This window comes from Orbicella franksi, chromosome 4 (genome assembly GCF_964199315.1).
Source record: "Orbicella franksi chromosome 4, jaOrbFran1.1, whole genome shotgun sequence".
In the NCBI taxonomy this organism is placed as follows: Eukaryota; Metazoa; Cnidaria; class Anthozoa; order Scleractinia; family Merulinidae; genus Orbicella; species Orbicella franksi.
Window position 1 is genome coordinate 3455736 of NC_138148.1, and position 27077 is coordinate 3482812.

Here is a 27077-nt window from a genome sequence, read left to right on the forward strand (position 1 = left end):
ATGCAGGCAAACTTTTACTCGCACTAACCAGTTGACTCGAGTAGATTGAGTTGATTGAACTTTTACAATTGGAGTATTTTTTAGTCAACAAATGTAGTCCACAACCCCCCCCCCCCCCCGCCTTTCTCGTCCCCGGAAATATTAACATTCCGGCTTGAGAACTTTTGTTGGTGAATGACGTTTTGCCGAACAAAGTGAGCGGAAGCCATCGTCAGAGACGAGAGTCACTTGACTCCGCTAAGGTTGTCAAAGCGTTAGTCACTAATAACATTTTTTTTTCTGTACTCTCAATCTGAGGATCACACAACCCACACAAAAACTACTGACATTCTTGGGGTAACTTTGTGTAAACGGGGAACGGCAAGATCTCAACTGACTAATAGCACACCAGGTGTTAATGGGAAATATCTATTTTATTAAGAATTCCTTCATCTAAAGCTGTCTCCTAGGTTTTATTTTCATGTACAACACAGGAAGCAGTGCGGCTGGGACGTCGGCAGTATCCAGTCCTTCCTCGGAGACTCAGGGGCAATCCCTACTCTAGCCGCTATCTGGATCTTCACGTAACGTGCCGCGTCTCATAAGGGAAGAGAATCGTTGTCAGCCAAAATAAGCACCACTACAAAAGAAACTAGACACCGCTCATCAATGTCCTAGCATGGATGACGTTCACCCCTATAGTCTTGCGGACCGTGTTGAGGGATATTGTTGGGTAGTCTTTCCTTCACAGCGTAATTTGAATAGCATTTGGCATCACGCTTCGCAAGTGCAGATGAAACTCCTGCGACGTCAGGCCAAGCTAATTTTAATCTACAAACGCTTGATCGCAAGTTAAGCTAGATAGGTCGGAGATACGTCACGTTCTAGGCAACTCCTCTGACGTACACCGCAGTTTCAAGTCAATTGAATTACGGGACGGGCGGCTGCTTGTTCCTCGAGTGACTTTCGTCATTGAGTAACGAGGGAGAGGATAGGACATAATAAACTTCAGCTGCTGTCTTCACCGATGTCCTCTTTCCTTGGAGGCCAGTCAACATCCACGGACTGCAATGAAAAATTTAAACTTAACAAAAGAGAAAACAATCTTCAACCTGTCTACAGCTCTCGGCTCCACTTTCGGGGAGGGCGGCTGTGCATGAGCTATGTGAACTTTTCAAAGAATTCCTGATTGGCCAAGCGTGAGGTCACGATAGCTGGATACTATTCTTTCTTTGCTTGTTTATGGAACAAAACGTTGTCGAAATCCATACAAACGAGAAAAAGAACGAGGCGGATATCAAGCCATCTTGGTCCATAAGGAATTTATTAAATGGCATAAGGAGTAGCATTTTCTTGCAGGACACATCGAGTAATCCCGAGCGGGCAAGATAGCGCCATCTTGCCCACTCAGGTAGCCAATCACAGTGTAGGATTTGGTTCATCTTATTTGCTCGCAGCTAGCCATATAAAGCTTTATTACATGGCCAGTGCCGCGAGCGAGCAATATAAACCGAATCCTGCGCTGTGATCGACTACCTGAGCGGACTGAATATTGGCCTCGTTCTTTTTTGGGGGTGTTTAAGGACCTGGACTCCGTCTCGGTCCATGAACACGCAAAAAAAGAACTTTTCCATTATCCAGCTATCTTGACCTCACGTCTGGTCAATAACCCATATACACTGCTAAGGCAGTCTTTGACAAAATTTCACCACCTACCTCCACATCTAGTTGTAAAATATCAGTCTCACTGTTTAACAAATTTCCCAAGTTAGGTTTTGTCCTTCCAAAGTCTCCATGAACAAACTCCTTAACATAACTAAACACAAGTCAAGGAAATCTTTCCTCTAAATGCCAATAATATCATCTATTACGGCAGCAAGAGCTGGTCAAGTTATAGCAAATCAGTTCTCAACACATATTAGAATAGCAAATCTAGGCAGGGGGCCCCGGAGGGGAGGAGAGGGGGGTTGCTGGCAGCCATTTCCTTTTTTTTGAAAATACTACATGCTGAAGGGCTAAAAAATGTTTGTGTTTCCCACATTTGAGGCCCAATTGGCCAAAACATTGTTTGGGTCCCCGGCTAATAAAGAGATCTATATCCATCACTGTTTACCAGATACAAAACGTTCAAAATCTAGATTGTAAGGTATGTCTTACTAGATTCTTCACATTCAGGTATAATATTGTCTGGTTTTCATTTTAAAGTTATTCCGGCTTCGGTTGCCAACTTTAACGGTCATGCAAGTAGGTATTTACGAAGAATACACAAGTAGATCTTTCCTTCCATGAAAGATAAACATAAACAAGGCGCAATATTGTTGATAAACTGTGTACCGGATGAAGAACTAGCCATAATCCTGATTACACTACACTTTTAATAATGAGGAACGTCACTACAGGAGATATTTTTCAGTTAATAGTCACAAGATTACGTAGTCCTTTAGAGAGAAACCACACACACACGCGTCATCGTTTTATTCGGGACACTTCGTGACGCTTGTATGGATGAAATTCTTATAGGATACGTTCCCGCCTGAGTCTTGAGAAAGAGATTAAACGAATGAGAGTCGAGCCGCTCGGGTGTCATACTGTAAACACATCGCTCTCGTACAGCCAAAGGACGTCTGCAAAGCAATTCAAAACAAACACTCAACTGTTAAATAAACTAGCCATAAGAAGTTAACGTAACTATTATACCAACTGAACCATAGTTAATAGAGGGAAATGATTGTGAAACCTGGCAAAGTTATTTGTTGTATGTTTTTGTTGGCTTTTTTGGAGGTTGACCCTACACAAAACCTAGCAAAATACAAAAGGTGGTTATGTGTGCTCATACAACTAACCAGTAGAAGCATTGCGATTATGTAATTCATGCATAGTCAATGAGCAGAAAACAAAAGATGAGCAGGGTCGAGGACCTACTGACATAAATCTTAGTTTGTTTGCTTCTTTGATGTTTACGGGGCTTCTTAATCAACTCCCTCTAATCTATTAACTATGACCAAACCAAACACAACAGCAGTATTACCTTGTACCTCTGTTTCAAAACGAGGCCTCGTGCACAACCTTTCATCAAAGATGAGTTTGATTTGCACGAAAATGACATTGAAGGCGGAACACACTTTCATGTGAAAGGGTTCCGCACAAAGGCTTGTTTTGACACCGAGACAAATGGACCGCACTCGGAAATGGCCTGCTCGAGTTTAATCAAATCTGAAAAATTCCAGACTTTGTATGCGTTTCGGGATGCCATCAGCTTTAGAGCTACAGAAAAGTGAAATGCCTGTTATCTTAATGTATAGTACTGACTGAATCATACAAAAACAGCCATTACCTGTGCAAGACACGAAGGGGAGTTTTCTGGAATATCTTTACATCCTAAAAATTATGGAGAGAAAAGACTTTAGCCTCTAGCGAGACAGATGAAAATCAATTCCTAACTATGAAGTTTGGGATACCCAGAAAAGTTTTATTACTTCTATACTAAGAGCGCGGTCATAAAAATGACATTTATCAGTTAGTTTTGTTTCTAATGGTAATTTGGTCTGCTAGAAAGTGTGTCAACAGAAAATCAGTTTTCCTCAAGTTCGAATGATTTATATATCATGTAAATACCAGGGATGTTACGCGTAGACTTAAACAAGAGACGTTATTTCTTCACTTAGGTTGTTTTATGCTTTTACAGTTTACAGGACCTTCATATCAGCTAGTTTATGAAGCTGTTCTTCAGAGACTTCCTCCTCTGTCCATATTAATGCCCTAGAAAAAGACTAAGATTGTTACTCTTAAACAACTTTTCAATGTACATTATGTTCAGTGGGTATTAATAGAACTTACTACTGACCTTCTTTCCGCATTGTAACCATGGAAGATTTCTGGACTTACACTATGAAAGCTCTCATTCAGTTGCGGACAGTAGCTTATCAAGTTAGAATCGACCACTTTGTTTTTATAATGCCTGCTATGACTCAAAATTGACACTCACCCTTCCCTGTTTCGTCTGAAATGACTTAGCATCAGCGTGTTCACTTAATATTGGAGGTTCGGCTGCGTTAATGGTTCAACAATTTAGTTAGACTAAATTAACTGAGCCGCGTTGTTGTCAAACACGCACAAAAAAGAATGCATAATGAGGCTAAAATTCCTAAACGCAACAAACGCGATCGAGGTGGGGCTAATGATCAGTGTTGTTAGTAACACAACCAAAACCTACTCCATCGATGCGTTGCTACGGACTTACTTGTATGTTTTAGTTTTGTTGGTCTCTGCATCTTTTAGAACGAGACACTGCTCCCTACAAAGGAATGAGACAGCTTAGTTTATCAAGAGACAATATGGAAGCCTTAAGAAGTGACAATTTTATTTCAAATATTTGCTTCCTCTCTTAGAGTGTTATACCTGCTTACCGTACCCAAATTCGCAATTAGCGAATCAGAAGCCGTGTCTACTGTCCTGATATCCTGCGATATAAAGTCACTATGGATATGATATTATGCTCAGTAGTTCGTATGGTGTGATCGTCTGGGTGAGGGTAGTTCTGAAAAGAACTGTTAATGTTGGTGAGTCACCAACAACAGTTCTTTTCAGAACTACCCTCACCCGGACGATCACACTATACGAGCTACTGATACTCCTGGGTTCAAACCATTTACTATGATATCATGCTCACCTGGCTGAATTTGGGTACGGGTAAATACCCAATCGTACCTTTTTGGTACGATTCGGCGGAATATCAGGCTTGTACGAACCGTGGCTGGACCAAACTCGCCTGATATGGCGCCGAAGCGTACCAAAAAGGTACGATTCGGCATAAAAACTACCTTTCAGTTTATCGCACGTCCACCAAATACGTTGACGTTTATTAAAGCTCATCTTAAAATGAATTCTTGAAAATTGCTTCACCAAAGCCAATGGATTTTCTTCCAGGAAGAGAATCTCTTTCTCAGCGAAAGTCGTCAAATGATATTGAGAAACACCTGCACTTACTTTGTGACTTGCTGTAGATCTCTGATAGCAATATCCTCTGAAGAAGAGTTGATTTCACGCTGGAGATCAGTGAAGAATTGTTCGCTTAGATAGGTCACTCGAGGATTGATTAACTCAACCAGAAATGGTCTTCCTGAAAAAAGAAGTAAAAAAAACAAGCAGAACATTTATTTGTTCGTTTTCGTTCTTTCATTATTCTCGCTTACAGTGCGACTACTCCAACCAAGACCACGCGACAAAATTTTCCACAAATTTAGCGAATAAAAATCGTGGAGGTTAACAATAGTTTTCCAAGAAATTATCGTTGTAATCAAGCTGTACATTAGGAAGGCAACTTACAGATTCGTGGTCATTGTGATTATTTCAATCGGCCACGCTGTCTCCTAATGACCGTGACTGCATATCTAGGGAAGTAACACTCATTGCCCTTGTTTAAGGTAACATACTCTGTTCACAGAACTTCTATTTTCTTTCTATAAAGACGACCCAGAGCACCAAAAAATAAAAACCACGCAGGATGTAGCGCAGGATTAAACGAGCACCAAAGCGGGGTGGGGTGGGTAGTTTTTTGTTTTGTTTTTTATCTTTGGTCCGCTACGCTTCGCTTTCGTGTGTCCGCTTTGCTTTCACCCTCGTATCACTGTGCTAACACAGTGGTGGTGAACAGTCCTTTCTTCTGGTCAGCACCTGGTCGGTCCTGACTTTTTAGCACGCGCAGAGTGGTCATTTACGATTGTCAGCCAATAAGCATCAAGCTGAAACGACCGAAGTCCGTGAGCCTCGAACTTTCAATTTGGGTCTGGCCAGGGTCCACGTTCTTGGTGCTGACCAAAAGGAGAGCGGGCTCTAGGGAAGAGATTGAGACTAACGTTACAAAGTTGAACTTACCATTACCGAGCATGCGCACATCAATGTCCTCTCGTCCGGCGGATGCGAATTTATGATCTGTGAGAACAGAACAAAATGAACACAGAGAAAAAAACCCTCGCGATATAAAATATAAAAACAATATTGCGCTGCATTTTAATATTCTCGCCTAAAATCGGATCATTTGCCTAAACAGGCTTATAGCTAACGATTCATACATAGCATGGGTACGAATCGCGCCTTGGTTAGCTGACGTTTTTTCGTTGATTGAATTTTCCACGAATTTTTCCGTTTCGCCGCTTTATGCGCCGGCGCTCAAATTGCTTAAAAAATTGCTTAGACCGCCAAGCTACGCAGGCAAGTCATCGCGCGGTATGCATAACCTCAGTCGGGAGAATAAGTACCAGTTGGTATCCGAAAAATGATTGAGTCCGCGATGTTTTGCAACTGAAATCGCTAAGCGACATGACGTATTGTCATTGCGTCACGCTGGCACACGACAATCTTCGGAGAGCTTCGTCAGTGCGCACGCTAATTCCTGATTAGATTATAAGACTCGGAAACCCTGGGTGTACCTCAACGAAGATTTGTCAATAACAGCACTTGTTCCTCTGGCTTCACGTGTTTAATTCTAATTTTCTTGCTGCTGAGAGTTGACTCATACGCAGTCGTTATTTAGTAACTTTCCGCACAAGAAGAAACTGATAAGCTGTTCCAGTCATCAAAATTTAGTGGCCACCTCTGTTATGATGTTCAAAACTATACATGGATTGACCCCTGAACATCTGCAATTTCGATTCGTATCTCGAAATGATATTACTTCGTATCTACTGAGGAATTCTAAGAATAAATTGGCTCTTCTACAGCCTCGCACTAATTATTTAAAGAGAAGGTTTTCTTACAAGGGTGCTACGGTGTGGAACAACCTTTCTCGTGAACTCCGATCTACACTTTCTTTAAGCGAATTTAAAGGCAAACTGCGTCATTACAGCTTTGAATGAGACACGGCATCCTTGAAAAGCAGTTTTAGTAATATAATGGGTTTTTATTCTTATAATACTGTATTAATTATTAGTTACTTTAGTTAGGCAGACTTAGATATTATACTTTTAAATTATGCTAAGGAATTTTTACCGTGTATAAATAAAGTTATCAACTCAACTCAACTCAATACAATACTAGGGAGGTACATGTAGAAGTAGCGAGGTCAGATGGCAAGGTAGTTCGGTTATGTTATATCTCGTTCTCCTTCGCAGTACTTGGAAAATTGTCATGCCTTCATGAAGCGATCAGTTGCTTAGCAAATTTAGACCCCTTGACTAACCTGGTAAAAATATCTCCACCGTGTAACAGGGTAGGGAATGCAAAGTAGTCAATAGCCTGTAATCACTCTCCCCCCTACCCCTACACAGTAGTTACTTACCGTCAGGTTTTATCTTTGCTGTGATCCGATCACATATTTTTTCCTACAACAGATGCAAAGAGATTAGTCTATTTAGCCTTAAAACTGAAATGTGAAATCTCCTTCCTATTCCCGTACATTTATCAAACTAAGTTCTTGAAATTGGCTGGTGTACCAAGGTAATATCCTCTATATGACCACTCCTCTAGTCTCACTACCTTAATTTCGATTTGTATCACTCTTTACCTGTACTGACGATTCACAGCGTCGAACATTGTTGATTAACCAAGGAGTCTGAGAAAGGACTCGTGAATACTTGTTGTATCTTCCTATAAACCACAAAATAAAACAAATGAGAACGAATCTTCTAATCATTAAACTTCCTAATTTGAACTTTGAATGAGGAATATTTCTGTGACACTCAAACCTCGAGTGCACAGGGTACCCAAGAGGTCGAGGAATGCAAGTTCGGGTCTTTGCAAAGAGTTTAACTACAACCATAAAACACTTTCAAAAGTCTCCCTTCCTTCTTGATATTACATCATCTACATCACTTGCCAAAAATTTAAGAGTCCGAAATATTTACATTACAGTATAAAATTTCTAAGCAGCTCCAAAGTTCTTAGTTTTCTTTACCAGGCGAACTCTAGTTGATATACTGCTTGAGATACGTAATCCCCTAAACAGCTTGATAGAATTTGTTTTATTTTTTTCGTTGATGTATTTGAAAAACCTTGGGGGTGCTGTAAAACTATTGTTTTCACGGATATTGTGCCAGTCTAATTCGTAGTTTGTACATGTAGGCGTTAATTCACTTTTTAGCTGTGTTTCATCACAGTGTCCGAAATTTTTATAGTGTCTGAAAATTAAACGTCGGAAAATTTTTACAAGTGATGTTGTCATTTAGATTTTCTTAGCAATGACGTCACTCGCACTTGCAAGTAGGCTATTTTCAACTTTTATTTCGTTGAATAAAGTTAAAGAAAACTCAATTTTACGTCTGGCTTAAAACAGATTGAGCAACAAACCTGCCACATAAATAGAGTCATGAGCGCATGTAATCTCTGAGAGCTCGCTAGGAGACTGGGGTGAGTCTGGAGGACAGTTCGCCACTCTGAAAGAAAGATTCAAACCAAAATTAACAGCAATCTAACGATGTACACCCTGAGAAGATGATGGATGCAGCATGTAATCACCAGCAAACCTATAAAGAACAATACTAAGTACCATAGAAGAGAAAAGTCAAATCTACTTAGGGTTACATTACGTACAAAAAAACTCGGACGTTCAAATTTCGGACACTTTTCATCACCTTTCGGACATATTTCGGACAAAAATTTTGGACACACTGCTGAAACATAACATAAGTAAATAAACGCCTACAAAATAAATCACGAATTAGTTTTACTGTACCCTCAAGGTTTTACAGATACACTGTCGAGAAAAGAAGAAAACACAAATCCTTTTGTATCTCAGTGTCTCAACAAGAGTTCGCTCCATAAAGAAAACTAAGAGCCCTGGGATCCGTTTCTTGAAAGCCCCGGAAACTTTTTGGACCCGTAAAGCCATTTTTAGTTCATCTGTATCTAGAAACGGAGAAGTGTGTACGCCTAAAACGTCTTGTATAAAGGGAACCTCTGTTCATATTAAGAATACGTAAATAAGACAGCTCTGTAATCATAAGCTTCGAGATTTGCTATGGCTTTCCGGGTGCGAAAACTTTTCGGGACCTGCGGGAAACGGGTCCTTACTGTACCGTAAATATTTCGGACACTTAAACATTTCGGACGGTTTTAATTTCGGACACTTTTTTCTTCCGAAATTAAAATCATCCGAAATTTTTTCAAAGTAATGTAGTTGGCAAATTGACGGCAGTAAGTCGCTACCCTTTGAGGTGCTCCACTGTTGTCAATTCTGCAAGCGCTTTCTTTACAGCAGGTGCAGTCATTGTTCCTTCTTCTGGATCATACTGCAAAAAAACAAAATACCAGTGGGTTTAAATACTATTACATGTGTACAATCACAGTGCAAAATATGTAAAAACAACGTAAAAATTTTGATTTAGTGGGGTATATTTTAACTAAAACAACTTTTCATGTTCAACTTGGATAGCATTCACTTTGAAAAACCACAACGTGAAATAAAGTGACACTTATTACCTTTTGTCGTTTCCACCTTTGTCGAAGCCTTGACCTAGGAGACTCATTTCTGTTCATTTCCAAAAAGAACACATTAATATTTATCAGTTTAATACAGTGATGATAATCAGTTTGTCATTAATTTGAAGTCACATACTCTCTGACCATCCTTTAAAAATTATCCATATACAGTTTTACCCATATGACTGCATTTTCTTGTCACATAATTTTATATATCAGTGAGCTCTTTTGAGAAAACACCTCCCCCTCATGTCTTCAGGGTTTGACTTTATCTACTTGATATTAATTAATTTTATTACATGAAACAGAAATTAAACATATTTTCATCATTTAAGAATTTAAAAAAAAAGAACACTGCATTGTAATAACACTGCTTTAATTAGACACTTACAGAAACTCTAATTCTTTCTCGCCATCCTTATGGTTAAATTCCAGTGATATCTTGAATGGGCTCTGAAATAAGAGAAAAGCAATGTTGTATTAAAATCTTGCATTTAATGGACTTAGATATATTGGCACTTTCAACCTGGGCAGGTTGAAAGTGGTCTCTACCACACTGCAGGTGTCTACTAGGAGAATTTGTACAAATCAGGACTATGACAATGATATTGGCACTATAACCTGATCTGAGAGGGCAGTCACTTCAACCCAAACATAAGATTCTTCTTGTAATACACAGAAGTCTTTGAAATGTGGTACGAAAAAAATAACGTCTTTCTTAAATTTACGAATCATGGAATCATGCTGAATTTGCAACCAGGAATATACATGTATTCTTGAGTGTAATGATCAATCAAATTGAATGCTTCCTTTGGCTACGTAATTAATTTTAGAAGGTGCTGTGACCAAGTGGTTAGTGTGTCCGACACTGGATTGAGTGGTCAGGGTTTACGCTTGAACAGGGTCATTGTTCTGCATTCTTCAGTAAGAAACGTCACCCTTAAAATATCTCTCTAAATCCTGAAGTATAAATCAGCACCAACAAACTGTTAGCCATGACATGTATAAAGCTGTGAGGGGGATGGGGGATCTATGGAAGACTAACATCCTGTACAAGGGGGTTAGGAGTACTGTAGCTGCAATAGTTTTTCATTTCATGCAATAGAAACTGAAATTAGCCAGCTCCCATGGGCTATATGCCTCCTCAATCCCTAGAAACTAAGACAACTAATTAGTGCATAGTTCACCTCAGTTTTAAACAAATTCATCACCTTCGGTCATCACCTTCGGTCTTTCCCTCCTCTCCTTCTCTTGCTGAATGCTGAATACATGTAGCTCTTAATAGTAGTTTTTCAAAGATAGCTTACCAATGGCTTGTAATTAACTTGCAAAGTTTCCTCAAGGAGTGGTCCATAAACCCATTTGAACACTTTTTTAATGGTTGGGGTTTCATCCAGCTCTTTTTTGTCAAAAACTGAGCTATCATGTGACATAAAAATACATGATTTATAATTAATTTAATTAACTCTTAGTAATAGAACTTTACAGTTGATATCAATTCACCCTGGAGGAAATCTGTTTTACTTGTCAAGGAAAAAAGACACTTTCTGTTTCACAATTACTTTTTTGTTTTTAAGAGATGAAGTTTCAGCTGTCTGCAGCAAGGCCCAGTTGACCTATGAGTTGATAAATGTCAACTTGACTGAACGGTTTAAGAGGAAAAAAACAACAAAATCTCTGATATAACAGATTCTCACATGGCAGCCATGTAGAACTGTTTTTTAGACACCCAAGTATCCTTATAATAGACTAGTAGCTGACCCAAGAGGCTGGGCAAGAGTAACAAAGGGTCTGACTCATTGCATGGTAATTTGCAGAAACTAGAGTTACAAGCACTAAGGACTGAATAAGCTGACCTCTGTACATTATGCATTAATCCATTATATTAACAAAGGGATCTACAACACACCCTGACTGTGATATATACAGTCATGTATATGCCTTGGTACCTTCAAAGGTTAATTTTTAAAATGACACAATGTACCTGTAATTTTCTTGCAGAAATACAGAAATTGAGTGCTGTAGTATGAAAACAAAAATGTGTCAGACATATATTTACTGTGAAACCCACACTCTAAATAAATAGATGGGTCTACTTAAAGAATATTTTTTTTCCTGAAAATATGGCACAAAACCTTTGGGTCTAACTGGAGGTCGTGTGTACTTTGGCTAATTAATAAACAATTATTGGATTCAATTTTTGTGATATCCAGAATAATCAAGGTCAAGGCAGGGGTTATCCTGACCTTCATTATTCTGGATATCACAAAACCGAATCTGATAATTGTTTTATTATACATTGAATGCAAAAAAAAAAAAACTGGAAAGTCATGTTTTTGCTTCTTCACTGATGGCAAGCAACACAGAGCGTGAGAACTTGACATGATTACCCTTAGAAATCATGTACCGTGGTCATGCATGACATGATTACTTGTGACCTTGAGTGTCCTTGACATGATTATTGTATAATCTGCAGCTAGATGATGTCACAGGCGCTGATTTCAAAAATTCACTCTACCCTTTCGGCCAATCAGAAAAGAGATAGTGAGTTCAGTGGATAATAATACAGGGTATCTGCTTAATAAATGACATACATGGGACTCTTTGAGCTAGTGTCTTCTTAAAAGAGGCACCCACTCAATGCAGGTTTCTTTTCGCAGAAAACATGGGACAAAACTTTCAGGACTTACTGATGGTGGTGTCTGCTTAATTCAAGGTAAGCTTAATACAAGTAAACTTTCACTGTAAATAAATTCATGATTGGTTGGTGTTCATAATAAAGTTATTTCCTAGCTTTCTTTTCAATTTTGTTTCTCTCTGTCAGTACATTGTATAATCAACACTGCTTTGACAAAGTAGTTTATGTCCATAATAACAAAACTAATAATCATAAATAATATCACTTACAAGCTTCCACAGCAAAATTAAGTGCAAGAAAAATTTAACAATTTTGAAATATTGTCTGCCCTAAGAAACCACACCTGCCGAAGAATTATGGAATGCGGCAAAGAAATGGTAAACATAAAGTTCTCAAACTGGTGTTCAGAAGCTTTGACTGAGGATTGAATCTACAAGAAACAAATTGAAAAATGATTTTGTTAATAATAAACATGCACAGTCATATATATATGGTGGTCTAGAATTGAAGAAGTGCAAAAACTGTAAGTGACTTTATGATAATAATGTTTGAGAAAAAATTAACAGCATTTTGTTATTTTTTAGATACAGTATGGCATCAACTTCATATACACTGGATTAACGTTTAGGAACTAGGAATGCTTGCTCAAGACAATAATAATTATTACTATTGTCTTGTTGGCTGCTAGTATGAATAATATTGAACTCACCTTGTAAATGTAAGTATTTTGGTTGCTCTTTTCCAAGATACCAAGACAAGCTACACATGTTCTCTTAACATCTGTCTAAAGAAACACATAACCACAACTGGTGTACGGTGATTTAACTACATATTGAAAGTTTTTATCTTGGAAAGGAATTGTTTCAAAGAGATGGTGCAGGTAGAAGTTAGAAGCATCTGTGTAGTAGCTAGGCTAGTTTAAAGCTGATGGGCAGGCGGATGCTACATGTAGGAAGCATAGGAAAAACGAGGCCTATGGAAAACTTAGCTACAACCATGGACGAAAGTCTTGGGACAAGATGGATGTTTGTCGTCAGATTGAATCCTTTTACCTGCTCAGGGTTTCCGTATAATGAGATGTTCCGCTCTCCAAGCAGACGTAGAACACATCGTGCACAACAGTTCATTTCACTAAGGACTCGACTCACCGTCACACGCATGTCTTTCTCTTCAGGCTGTTAGTCAAAAAGTTCGCAAAGAATAGTCATTTAGAAAATAGTTGAAGAATTCTATCAGCTGACGCAGCAGTCAGCGAGTTGCATTAATTGAAAACAAAAAAGACAGTTACCTTCAAATAGTCCGCCATTAAACCTGCAACGCTTGTTACTTCATATAACTTGAATGTAATGACTACACTAAGACTAATACAAATTTTAAAAGTTTATAGGTGACCTTTTCTTTCCTTATAGCTTCACTACAATTTAAGGCTCTCAGTAGACGGAATCTGACATTTGTGGAAACAAATCTCCCTGCAAAATAAATGTTGCTACTATCCGTTTGTCTTACACACTGTAGAAAGCTATAGGTCGTTCCCAGGGTACCTTTGTCATGGTTCTTGCTCGGTATGTATGGATCGAGGGGTGGACCGGGTCGAGGACTGCGAGCAGTCTCTCTTTTGCTCGACGGAGAGGAGCGAATCGAGAGACTGCTCGCACTCTACGCGAGGTGAGAATAACCTTATTTAACCTTAGATAGTGCTTTTCACGCATTCTGATTGGCTAACTCGAAAGTGACTAGAAATATTCGCCTCGACTTCAGTGAATAATTATTTTAAAATAATTGTTTTATTTAAAATTACAGGGGGTGGAATAAGCGTTGTACATGACAGCAAAAATATTAATGCGCGCCACACTTTTATAAAACAATTTTTTTGGTTACTTTCAGCGTACTAGAAAAAGCTGAGAGACTAGGAACGAAATTTGTTATCCCGACAAACGCCCTCGCACAACTAACTATAAACCGATTTGCACTGGTCCATGTCACCAGTGGCTGACTAGCGCTACAAGATGTCTTTTCCTTCTTCACCAGATAGCCATGGGAGTTATATTTTATACTTTATCTCGGTACGAGCAACAGACCGGTAAAAACCATCTTGTGTCAAATTACTAGCCTGCGTAGCAGGCGTTTCCAAAAAAGCACGCGAAGGGAGCGAAACTTCTCCCCAATTTTTTGCTCACCCCAGGCGCGCTTTTCCGCTCGCCCGCTTGCTCGCTTGCTTGTTCGATCTCTCCGCCTGGAAAAGGAAAGGAAACGGCTGCTACACAGACTAGTCAATTACGAGCCTAGCAGTTGACTTTTGACAACTTAACGGTGCCCTTTCTAAGAAGCACATATGGTACTAAACCGTACGCAAAGCCGGTTACAGACACTATAACCGGCCACAGATTCAAACAGCATGCTCATAATGGCGGCTATCAGGCTTAAGTATAAATCTACTAATGCTCTATCACAAATTCCTTTCTCTGATTGGCTACATTACTTACTATCTATTCTGTTGAAGATAGTGCGTAGCCTAGTAGTGTGCGCTTGTTAACAAAATCGTGGCTGCTTCTTTACGTTTTCGAAGTGTGACTGTGAAAGATGATTTAAAGTTTTGAAGGACTAGTAGATTTATTGTAAAACAATTAGATTATTCGCTCTCGATTTCTATGCGCGAACCAACACGGACCTCATAGCTCAAAGTTTCGAGAACGTTGGCTTATCGGGACAGATAATGTCCGCAGACAATTATCTGAGCACATTTTCGCGCTAAATGGAGGCTATTGTTTGTTTAATCGGCGGGGCGTTCGATAACCACGTACACACACCGAAAGTCATATATATCCGTATTTATTTCTATGAGGTTACAAATCTAAGAACTTTTCACATGGTTCAGTCAAAACTAGATAAAACTAAGCAACTTAGTTAACAATTTTGAATCAACTTACTTTCGATAAAAAAGCAAACAAGCAAACAAGAATAAGAGTATCAAAAGTTTACGCAGTGATCCTGCAATGGTCAGTACCCCCTTAAAATACTGAGTTCAGTAGTTGGCTCCCGGCAAAAGTGGTCACCTTCAGTTCTGTAAAATATGGCGGGAGGATGTCTTTTGTCAAGTTACAACTGGAGCAGTCAAATTTCCATCTCAAGTACTTAAATGATCGTAAAATCTGCCTCCATGGTGTCTCGAGATTTCCATATCATTTTCCCGCACCGGAGAAAAGTTTCCGTATCAACTCTTGTGACCTTGAAATTGACATCTAATCCACGTCATCAACTTGATCTGTTCCCTTGGCAGCTCCGCCTGGAGACTGGGGAGAGCTACGTATCATCCCCCGGAATTCTACAGGATCAGAAAGAAAAAAAGAGAGTTTCCTAGATTCCATTCTAGATGAAACTCTGAAATTTTTGTTGATTATATAAATCGTCATTTAAGTCGCATCGAGATAAACTAAGCCACGGAAATTTCGCTGGTGTTACTTGGTTCGACAAGGTTGTAAAACACCATGCGGGAAGGAACGTCAGATCATATTTGCTGTTATTCATGCAGTGGGCACATTTCCAGTACACTACCTCCGTTTGCTTGTGCGCACATCTTTCGCACATCGATCATGGGGTCTCGCGTCAAGCTCGTTTGCTAAAACTTTCTCTAAGAAGTTAACTTAGTTTCCCAATAGATGACTTAATTTCTTAAAGCAAGCGCGCACGTACATCTGAAGACCTTAAGAGGTCGTGTAATAGTATATTTGTTTGTATGGGGCCTCAGACCCCATATGTGCATATGGAAGGTCCAGCTTGTGTTTACCACTGGTAAAAAAGAGCTGGACCTTCCATAAGCACACTAACCAAAGGAGATTGTTTTAAAACAGTTTCAGCGAGTTTTCGGGGCCTTTAATTAATCACATTCAACCCGACTAGAATACAGTTGAAACGGAGCGGACACTTTAAGCCTTAGCATCAATTCAGTGCTGTTGACCCTGTTTCTTACCTTCTGGCACAGTCAGCACAGTTTCCGGACCCAAGCCGCTTGGACCTTCGTCACCGTAACTTTTCCTCAAAATATCTCTCACGTGACTAGCACTGAAAGACAAAAGAAAGGCATCAACGAGAAGTACTTGTCATAAATTTGATAGATGCCGTTACATGAATAATGCTATGTGAGGAAATGCTGTGTGTTGTGGTAATTTTGGTGGTTACGTGATTGGCGCGTAACAGGGTCCCCACAGACAAGGCGCCCATGGTACCTACCAACTGTACAGCGGTTCTTCAAGGGGAGAATCTTTATCTAAGTTGAGAAGGAAGTCCTCGAGATCGGGGAATATTCTGTGAATAAAAATAAAACGACAGCAGCCATATGTAAGTCTTCGTCCACAAAATAATACATTACAAGCTTAAGGTGACAATACGAACAAGGAAGTTGCGCACCAATGCGACAAATCGAACAGTTGGTCATTGCAATGGAGTTTATTTCAACGCAAACTTACAGGCTTCTATCAGGGATATCTTCTAATGAAGAGTCTGGGTACCTCGCACTGTTAGAAAAAAAAAATGAAATAAATAGACAGCTATAAAGTGCAACAAAATTTTTAAATGGCTTATGAACTGTACATTCGAAGAAGAAAGTGGTCTATGAACAATTTACGAAGGCTACACGAACTTCACACACTGGAGATCTGTTCGTCTCCACCCATCCCCCACCACTCCGCATGTCCTGCGTCCCCGCCGGGGAGGGATGCTGAAGCGATCAAAATACCAGTATTGACGGTGGACAAGGTGCTCAGTGGGCTCCCCATCACTTAAAATGAGTTTGTTCTGGAGATAATCGATGAGACGTTTGGCAAAAATTGTTGGCTATATTTTTGTCATCTGATCACAGGCAAAACAGCACTCACAATACTTTGGTACAAAGTACGCCGTTTGCTAAGCGCGGTGAACTGTTATACTCTTGCCAACTTTAAGTTTTGTTAAGAGGTAATAATCAATGCACTCGACTCACCCAAAGTCGTTCAAGGATGACCTATCTTCTTCATCATCATCATCATCATCATCATCTTCCTTTTCGTCATCTGCATCTTGATCTGGTAGCGCAGCCTCCCGACTCGGCGAATCCTCTTCAGAGATCGTGTCCTCTTTTTCACGGGGGCTGTAAGAAGTGTACAGAAAGAAATGTGGCAAGATTCAGGGTTAGATTATGGAATAGATAGCTTCGACTAGGGAGAAGCCCGGTAGTTGGCATATAAATGTTGATAACAAATGACATACTTAAGTTCTTCGTCCCCTGAAGCTCTAGCAGGGGACTCGCCTCCATGATCGAAATCTTCACTCGGTTGCCTGACGAGAATCGCTGGGATCTGTAACGGCCTGCAAGAAAATACGTTCACAAATAAATACAGAGCTTTTTGTCCAGTGATACGGGGCTCCGAAATTATAGTAGTCCGTGCAAGGTAGGATAGGATAGTTGGCTGACGAAGAAATCCCTCGTCGAATTTTCGGAGAAAAGCTGATGTGCATCACGAAATAGACGCAGCAGTGAGCTGTACATTGCAAAATAAAACAATTACCCAATATTCTTCATTAGATTCTATACTTAGGGGATATCACAAGGCGGCGCGAAGATATGAACTTTATTTTCGAGTGGTAAAAACAATATTTTACTAACGAGCGCAGCGAATAAGTAAATTTTGTTTAGCCAAGTGAACGTGTAATTTTCTTTATATTAAATGGACTAATCTATCTATCGCCACTTTCAGTGACTGTTTGCAAAGCAACACTGAAAAGCGGGAAATGGCGTCATCCATTTCCTCACTTGTGAGGATATGGATAGTACACAGAAGTCGTAGTTAGTCACCAGTTACCTTGAAGGTTTCACATGAGCGGCAGGTTCTTCGTTTGATTTTCTCTCTTCCACTGATTCGTCCTTCTTTTCTTGAGTTCTGAAAGATATCGCAAGTGCTTATCAGCTTGTGCAAAGATCCATCTGAGTGGTTATTTAGGTGACGAGACTCAAGAGAACAGAGGGGGGAAGCGCTACCGTTTATGAAAGAGCCAAACGTTCTCAGAGCCAGCAGTGGCGAAAATATGGATACATTGTATCCATTGTAATTTACCCAGGTAATCTGAACATTGCATTGGTTAAAAATTGTGACATAAACTCTACACTGAGCCAGTAGCCACGTAGGCTCGACTTTTGGTTTAGAATTTGCATGACTGGCTAATTAGATCATATCTTCGTCCAGACTGATCAGTAATTATTTGTACCGTCGCTGGAGTCGTCCACAAAACACCTGCGACAATTTAATAAAAAAGGAAGAAATTACTCTCCATTTCCAACTCGGCGTTTAAATCAGTGAGAATCACTTACTGTTCAGGTGAACCGGACTCTTGCTGTACCAGTGGTTGACCAGCTTCCTCGTCGAGGAATGAAACACGCTTGGAACCTCTTTTAGATAGAGATCCTGACCCCTGAGTGTTCGTCTCACTGTCAAGCAGGAACAAATAGTGAAATTAAAATTTAGACATGCTTTCGTTTTGCACTGCCCGGCCATTGCTAGGCAAAACTATTTCGTAAGAGGGAGGGGGGGGGGTGGGGTTCAATAGTCGTTATTTCTTACTCCTCTTCCGTTCCACCAAACATTGTAATCAAGGCATCCCTCAACAACAGCGAGGCCGGTCGAGAACTGGGTCGAGAACTGGGTCGAGATCTGGGTCGAGAGCCTCCACCAGTGGCAGCGTCGCCTGGTGATAAGAAATCGCCAGTTCCGGTTGAAGGTTTGTTTAGAGGCATAGTCTCCTCCGAAGGCGGACGAGAGGGCCTGGGCGTACGTACTCTGAAACAAAAGGTCAAAGCAATTATTCAAAAGATTTTTTCCATATGTGTTTAACTTCATAAGGTATCGCAAAAAGTGGATTTCCAATGCTTTTTCCATCGCTTGTGAATTATAATTCGATGGCTCTAACATAATCATATTGCCAGGATCATGCAGTTTTATCAGTGCAATGGGCTCTCACGGTGTAACAGGCCCATCTCAATGAAAATCCCTCTGCGTCTACAAGATAGTTGTGGTCTTCTGCCTCAGCAGGGGCAGACGATATGTGAGTGAATGATATTCAAACACGGGCGTAAGGTTGGCGAAATTTCGTGTAAACATGAGCCATGGAAAAGGGCTTACACAAGGAATTTTCAGCTTACATAAGGAATTTTCAGTTCTCTTTTAAATTCCCAGCATTGGTTAAACCAAGATATGGGAACATGACTCGGTCATTTTCTACTTCTACGGTAATTATTTGGCTTACCCTTCAGCTAACTCCAGCAGTCTCCCAGCGAAAGAGATTTTCCTATATCTTCCAGCCATCGGACTAGAGGTACTGATAAGAAAGAAAATATCAGCATGTTGTGGATACACGCAAAGACATGCGAATAATCTTATAATACCCCATTCACACCAACTAAACTAGTTTAACTAAGTCAAGTCTAGGTTTTTCCAATTTGTCGATTACCCTTTGCAATCATTTTGAGAAGGCAAATTTTAAACCATTTTGCTAGCATATTTTATTCAAACATGTTTTTGCCTTGTTAAGTTGTGGGGTGTGTATGGTATGAACAACTAAATTTTAACCTTGTTTAGTTAAACCACTTATAAACATCATAGTTACTATGTAAACATATTTAACAGGTTTGTGTGATGGGGTATATAAGTGGCGCATTGTCTCACGAGGATGGAAATGGTTTGACAGACAAGATACCACCAATGTAAAACCCAGAATTCGCGCGGTCTTGACGTTATTTCTGTTCTTGTTGCAGCTGCCGTAAATGAGCTTTTAACTTACCCTGCAGCTGTATTATACGACTGGCCTCTCCAGGTCTTCGTCATTTCATTGTAGAGATTCCCTTTGCTGAGTGAAAAAATAAAACGCGTTAGTATGAACCGAAGCCTTTTCTTCCACTAAACTTGGTATGATCTTCTGTTTGTCTATTGCTTAGACCTTTTGCAACTTTCTGAATCTAATACGCACACGACGCTTTGCTATTTTTCTGAGTAATAAATTCTTATCTCATATCTGGAGAACTCGGATTCCTTTTTTCAGAGAATGGTCGAGTATGCCTGCGTTGAGGCTGACAGAAAAATTACTTTTTTCATATCTAGACTATTTCACCGCCCAATTAATTTGACCTTTTGCCGTCACATTTTCCGGAGTTGTGCTTGCAAAATAACACATTTACAAAAACGAAACGACAAAAGTTGCTTGAAATACTAGAAGTTGCTAAAAAGTTGCCGAGCAATTTGTTGAAAGCCTTATTAGTGGTAGAACTGTTGTGGCAGTGACGAACTTAATGGCAAGAAACGTAATTCGTCTGTGTAAAGTATCTATATATATATATATATATATATATATATATATATATATATATATATATATATATATATATATATCCACAAACACAAGTGTTATCCGTCCTATATTGGACATGACGTCGACCAGGGTTTTGGTTCTTGTTTATGTCTTTTCGTCGCGATTTCTCGTAAATCCCCCTTGCGCCTCCTGACTAGAACGATCTTACATATAAGTAAGGACGGGCTTAGAAGCGCTTTACCCATATATACTATCGGCTACTTTGTGCCCGGCCGTTGTATTACCTGATGTTTTTCATTGTTTTCTTCTGTCGCTTTTTAGCTGCGCTATTCTTTGCGTAAGATTCATATCTATGGGTAAAAGAAAGAGTAAATGTAGTATTAATATAGTATAATGTAGTATTAATACAGTATAATTAGTATAATCATCTCCCTCTAACAAACCGAAGGCTGAGAACAGGCTCAAATAAAACAATAATAACGGTCACAGTTAAGCTTATGTGTGGTTAAGTTTATCGATTGACGGCTTTTTTTTCCTGGTTTACTATCTATTCCGTTCATCAGCGGTTGACAGTGAACATTTCCTTCAAATGTTTGACGTGAAGCAATTATGGCCTACCTGTTGAGCTCTTCTGAGTTAAACTTGTAATTCCACCAAGCTATGCCAGCAACAACAAGAACAAATATAAGGACAACGGGTATGGACGGCCCAAGGATTATGATATCAGGAACTTTCTCTTCGACCTCTGGGGTCTCTACAGCAATCACAACATGAGCAGTTGTTGTCCAAGCATTGCCTCTTCCAATTGAAGTCACTGCCAATGTCCTGGGAAACAGAGATGGAGCCGCGGGTGTCGAAACCTTTCCCGATGGTAAGATCATACTGCCATTCAGTGTCGTCGTGTTAACCTGCGCCTCACTTGCAAGTGTCGATAGACGGATGCTATAACCCGAAATGTTAAAATCCTTCGACAGTGGGCCTGGTTGTGTGGGAGCATTTGTAATATTACTTATCGTTGTGGCAATTGTTTTATTGACAGATAGTCCATCCCCGAATCCCGGACGAGTGGTTCCTGAAAATTGAAACGGGTTTTAAAAGTTAATTTGAAGGCTGTAGTCTAGCGTTAGTCCTTCGTTAGTCCTTCTCACATCACTTTGATCTGCCGAAAGGTTTATCCGCTTACTTTCGAGAGTTTCACAATATTTTAAGGGCGAGTAAGTAAAATTGATGTTGAAATTATTTGTTTTTAACGCCGTCCCGGATGTAGATTCGTAAGAATTTTACGAGTGGTGTTTCTCCAGGAAAAAAAAACTCGTGTCCATATAAGAAAGATTCATATTTTGTGGAGTAGAAAGCATCTCTTCACAGGAAGATTTGCGGCATCAAGTCCAGGGAAATTAGGGATTGTAAAGATACCTTCATGGTCAACGAGTCGTTCTTTGTTTTTGCAAGAAGATATAAGAGATCCTGACAGGTGGTACGCCGACATGGGCATACACAGTCTGTTAAAATTTGTATTAACGATGTCGAACGTTTCCCTAACTAGCGAGCGAACTTACGGAAGAAGCAAGCCTGATGTAACCTTTTCGTGGGTTGGCAATTGACTGAACTACCGACCGAGACACCGAAGAACTGACTGGCCGAATAACCGACTGGCTGGATGACTGACTACTTGTTTGCATGCTTGCCTGTTTGCCTGACTGCCTGACCGCCTGACCGCCCGACGGCCCGACGAACCGACGATCCGACGGCCCGACGGCCCGACGGCCCGACTGCCCGACTGCCCGACTGCTCGTCTGCCCGTCTGCCCGTCTGCCCGCCTGACATCCTGACTGCCTGACCGCCTGACCGCCTGACCGCCTGACCGCCTGACCGCCTGACCGCCTGACCGCCTGACCGCCTGACCGCCTGACCGCCTGACCGCCTGACCGCCTGACCGCCTGACCGCCTGACCGCCTGACCGCCTGACCGCCTGACCGCCTGACCGCCTGACCGCCTGACCGCCTGACCGCCTGACCGCCTGACCGCCTGACCGCCTGACCGCCTGACCGCCTGACCGCCTGACCGCCTGACCGCCTGACCGCCTGACCGCCTGACCGCCTGACCGCCTGACCGCCTGACCGCCTGACCGCCTGACCGCCTGACCGCCTGACCGCCTGACCGCCTGACCGCCTGACCGCCTGACCGCCTGACCGCCTGACCGCCTGACCGCCTGACCGCCTGACCGCCTGACCGCCTGACCGCCTGACCGCCTGACCGCCTGACCGCCTGACCGCCTGACCGCCTGACCGCCTGACCGCCTGACTGCCTGACTGCCTGATTGGCAGAACTGGGCAACTGTACTGATGTAATCGGCAGTCATCAAAAGCTGTTCCTCGAACAGCGTTTTAGGCAAAGCAATAACCCCAAAAAGAATTTGAAGAATTGAACGAAACAAAAAATAGTGACTGTGTCATGTTTTATATTTTAGTTTAGTTTAATTGATTTTTATTTTCCTTCACGGCAAAAGTAATGAGTAATTAATTAATATAAGTTCTCAACAATATCCTCCTTTCTCACTCGCTTGAACTGAACGCTCCCACAGTTTGTACCTTACAAACGATTCCTAAATTACTCAAGGTTAACGTTTTGCTGTTCAGATATCACATCTAGTATACGTTATCATTGGCTTCTTAGAGTTATCACTAGAACCTAGTTTTACTTTTAACTAGCGGCCTTAAGTAATGGTTAAAGGTTTTAGATGAGCTGGGTTGAGAGAACTGAGGTTCATTGTCTGAAGAACACCGTCACTTGTCATTGCATGTAGAAGGTGCTTGCGTCCCTCCCGTACATTCGGTTCGCTTTGCCGCTACCTCTGTTCCAGCGTTAATTAAAAGTAAGTCAGAGAACTTTGTTTTGAAAATGTTTTACTGGCTACAAAGAGAAACAGGGGGAGGAAGACACTTTGAGAACGTTGCGAGACCATCCGTACGTAACCCTGTCGTGACAAACAGAGTAATCGTGTTCTCGCGCGCACGAGGACCCACGAAGCTAAGGAACATGCATTGAGTACGGGGGATCGAGTTTATCACCACGTGGTTGTTTTTCAATGCACATACCACGAAAGCCTAATTTTCGGTCACCACATCCCATATTAAATAAAAGAACATGTACAGCTGCTTTCAAAAACAAAGCCAAAAACTGAATGTCCCGACATTTGGTTTTCTTTTTCCCCTCTGTCAGTTTATAAAACTCCTAGCAAATCCTCTCTTTATTTCGCTCTATGAAGGAAAGACGAAAAGATGTCTCGTAGAGTATTTTAATGGCCTTATAACAATTCAAATAAGCAGGTTACGAGATTGACAGCCGACTAAAAGTTTTTATCTCCCAAGGAGGATTATAGGATCAGTATGTGCACATAGTAAGGAGAATTTAGCTCGTAGTAAACAGCTGCAAAGTTCAAAACATGCGCATATGCTGTCATAATATTGCGGAAGCTAATACTAAAACGAATTCATTTTATATGCTGGACATCTTCCGCTAGACATGTTTGCTCAAAGCAAATATTGTTCGGCTTTTGTTTTCTTGAAACTTCAATATATAGAAAACCGACGACTGAAAAAAGAAAATACAGCCAGAATTACAGTGGCGTTAAAACACATCTTGATAAAATTGACGCTTATATCTGAAACTTTTGACAAAATAAACCTACAACGAAAAAAAAAATTAATAAATAAAGCAACCTGTACGTCGCACATCATGAAAATACACAACTCAAACAAATTAGAGGATCACTGCGTGAAAGAAATGATTTGGCACAGTGACTAGCAAATATATTAGGAAAAATTGTCAAAGTGATGTTTTCTTTGGTCCTAAAAAGTTAAGCAAGCTAAATATTTACAAAACATCTATAACGCAACAACATCGGATTAAAGGCTTTTTTCCCCCTGTCTGTTTGCGAATACATTATTTTCCAGACCTGTCGACACAAGTTAAGTTATTCCTGCAAAACTAAATCCCTGTACCTGATAGTAAGAGTAGCAAATAAGGGAAAACGTCCATCAGCAGCGACACATTTATAAACAGGCAAAAAAATTGTTGACCTTACACCGGAAAATAGTAAACCGCGACGGTTTTGATGTCTCTGAACTATTTGGAATAAAATTAATTTGAAGTCTTCGTTTTATGTATCTGTGCCATTGTTTCCGTGTAATAATTTAGCCAAATACAGGCTAAATATAATTTTTGCGACGAATTAATGGGATTAAATAAATCAATCCAATCCGCGGGCAGACGGAATTATAAAACTTCAGCAATCACTGATGCAGTGACTGAATTACGATGACGAAGATGTCGGGAATCATTTCAGCTCGTACCACAACAGGCCGAGGTCAAAATGGCTTTGCTCAAAACGCTCATTTTGTCGCTTTTCCATGCAGATAATTAAAAGTTCTCCTTGAGTTTAATCCGTAAAAATACCACATAATTTCGAAGGGGGTGGGGAAATAGTGAACTCGAAGCGAGTTGTCATACTGCGCGATGTTTTAAAATTTGAAAAGCTTGTTATTGAATACATAACAGGAAAAATAATATTTAAAACAGCACTCACCTACTTGTCTGGCATTTCTAGGCCTTGCTTTGACCAAAGGAACCGTTAAAGTCACGACGATAAGCCATGAAAGATATACGAGCTTAAACGATTTTTGCATCGTTCACACCATGCGAAATTTATGCGCTGCAAAGTCTGTCATACGCCAACGCATTTGCTAGAAGACTTTCACCAGATGTTACGCCTGGTTTTCAGTTCCTTGGTATTGAAATGGTAAATGTCCACAGAAACGGAAGTTTTGTTCCATGCGTTTAGAAAGAAAATATTAAGGCTCTAAACTACCAACGGAGCAGGCAGTCTGGCCCTTGTAAGGTCTTGTAATCAAAGACAATTCGCAGCGGAGTGGACTTGTAATGAAGTACAAGCTTTGAGTTTTAGCAAAGCGGAAATTCAGCTTTGACGCTAACGTTGTATCTGTCCCTGTATAATGTAAGAAGAAATTCCTTCACATGGCCGGTTTCAACTTAGCTTGCAAGCTGAGTTGTTTATAGTCACAAACAGCTTCACCGAACACAATAGCCAAGCGCGATGAGGTCAAATTAATTTCACGACCATTCTTTGTAGGATCATACTGACAATATGCAGCTCCCGCTAGGACAAAAACAAAGTGTCTTCAGTCTTTCGCCGTGTAAATATTGAATCATCAATGAAAAGCGATTGTTTACCCCACACCACCTTGCAAAACTTGAAGATTGTAAAACGTCCGATCTACCGCAAAACCGCAGTTCGAAGCTCCACCGCTCGAGTTTATTCTGTGGGTTGAATTAAGCCACGCAAACCGGACGGAGGTAATTTGTGTTTATCTCTGAGCGAGTGAATGGAGCGAATCGAACGCTTTCCAACATCATTGTTTATCATTCTAATCATACTTAAAAAGACATGGCAAGTAATTACACGATTTAATGTTGTCAAGTGTGTATCGGATAACCATCAGAGCGTCTCGGGTCACGCAACGTGATTTTTTTCATTTCAAAATCTGGGATCAAAATGTTTGCGAAAGCGGGCAGTTATACACAAAACAAGGTTTCAAGTAACTCAGCCATGCTTCGCTTAAGATATTGAGCGCAAAATAACGGGGAGTTTAGAACGGGCTGAATGGAGAAGAAAAACATATAAAAGCATTGAAACCGTATAGCTACAATGACATTTTAGAGTTGTCGTACGCTTCAGAGATTTTGCAATCTCACATTCTCAAGAGATTAAAACTTTGAAATATTTACCAACTTTGAAGAGAAACCTTCAGTAGCACCAGTTGGAAAGAAAATAGATATACTGTTCTCTCTTAGCGCCCAAGGGAAGAACGGAGAACACAAAACCACAGCTGACAATTTTAAAGTTCACATATAAAGAAGCATAAATTCATGACAGTGCAGTATTGTAGTATTAGGCCCCGTCCCACACTACACCGGAGAAATTTGAAAACGCAGCTTTATTTCTACGGTTAGGCGTACCGTCCACACTAATCCGACACGAAAACGGGCTTTTCGAAAACGCTTTTCAAACCGGAGGAATCTGAAAACGCCCGTTTTTCGTTTTCGTGTGCACGGAAAATATTTGATTTGAAACTGAGGAGCTTTTCGAAAACGATGGCGTCACGATGATCAAGTGCTTTCCCTGTCCAAGTTTTTCCTCATACACAAATCCAAAATGACGGGCGATTGTTGCGTTTTTAAATTCCCCCGGCGTAGTGTGGACGGAAACATTTCATGCATTTTCAAAGTTAAACTTCCGTTTTGAAATTGCTCCGGCGTAGTGTGGAGGGGGCTTTAGTATTGAATGCAGGTGTTTGTCGAACGAAGAAAAAGTTAATTCTGTTTTCTGATACGCGGGTATGCACGTTACTTTGTCAGGATTCAATTCAGTCAAGTACAATGTACAGTTTGCCAGTGTTACGACCGCCGCAAACAAGAAAGCGCTGAAAGGCACACTGCCAAAACAGAGTTTCAGCTGCTGAGTTGTGTTAGCCAGATGCGCGCACACCAAACTTAATTTTCTAACTTGCGGAAACGAATCTCAGGTCTCGTCCACACTACGCCGGAGAAATTTGAAAACGCAACAATCGTTTTGTATTTAAATTGTGTATGAGGAAAACTCGGGCAGGGAATTGAAGTCACATGATTATCATGA

At 40.6% G+C, this 27077-nt stretch overlaps 2 protein-coding genes across 2 annotated transcripts; both read right to left on the bottom strand.

Moving 5' to 3' along the window:
• Positions 1 to 278: 278 nt before the first annotated feature.
• Positions 279 to 14763, bottom strand: LOC145485979 (tRNA pseudouridine synthase Pus10-like). The gene is made up of 20 exons (XM_081464652.1): positions 13320 to 14763; positions 13084 to 13206; positions 12741 to 12815; positions 12375 to 12461; positions 11378 to 11412; positions 10701 to 10812; positions 9785 to 9846; positions 9394 to 9442; positions 9121 to 9203; positions 8263 to 8348; positions 7481 to 7563; positions 7256 to 7298; positions 5854 to 5910; positions 4966 to 5098; positions 4220 to 4273; positions 3675 to 3738; positions 3314 to 3357; positions 2505 to 2603; positions 1696 to 1795; positions 279 to 1044 (listed from the first exon to the last, which is right to left on the bottom strand). Exons 1-20 carry the CDS (start codon positions 13335 to 13337, stop codon positions 988 to 990), a joined length of 1464 nt encoding a protein of 487 aa, XP_081320778.1. The 5' UTR covers positions 13338 to 14763; the 3' UTR covers positions 279 to 987.
• Positions 14764 to 14844: 81 nt separating this feature from the next.
• LOC145485973 (uncharacterized) lies at positions 14845 to 25846 on the bottom strand. The gene is made up of 14 exons (XM_081464644.1): positions 24951 to 25846; positions 20981 to 21434; positions 20647 to 20712; positions 19838 to 19903; positions 19304 to 19375; positions 18622 to 18837; positions 18372 to 18488; positions 17866 to 17943; positions 17273 to 17371; positions 17007 to 17153; positions 16495 to 16542; positions 16259 to 16333; positions 15999 to 16090; positions 14845 to 15353 (listed from the first exon to the last, which is right to left on the bottom strand). The coding sequence occupies exons 1-14, from the start codon at positions 25048 to 25050 to the stop codon at positions 15271 to 15273; spliced, it is 1713 nt and encodes a 570-aa protein (XP_081320770.1). The 5' UTR covers positions 25051 to 25846; the 3' UTR covers positions 14845 to 15270.
• Between the last annotated feature and the right edge of the window lie 1231 nt (positions 25847 to 27077).

Bases quoted from the DNA above. Each gene is read 5' to 3' on its own strand.
- LOC145485979 (XM_081464652.1), bottom strand. The intron at 5,911-7,255 runs GTAAGTAACTAC...CTGTTCTCACAG, and splicing joins AGCAAAGATAAAACCTGACG to ATCATAAATTCGCATCCGCC. The intron at 1,796-2,504 runs GTATCCTATAAG...ACTTGTGTTTAG, and splicing joins CTCAAGACTCAGGCGGGAAC to TTATGTTAAGGAGTTTGTTC.
- LOC145485973 (XM_081464644.1), bottom strand. From the start codon at position 25,050: ATGCAAAAATCGTTTAAGCTCGTATATCTTTCATGGCTTATCGTCGTG. The intron at 18,489-18,621 runs GTAAGAAATAAC...CCTGCTTGACAG, and splicing joins TTTGGTGGAACGGAAGAGGA to TGAGACGAACACTCAGGGGT. The intron at 17,154-17,272 runs GTATGTCATTTG...CACTTCTTACAG, and splicing joins TCAGGGGACGAAGAACTTAA to CCCCCGTGAAAAAGAGGACA.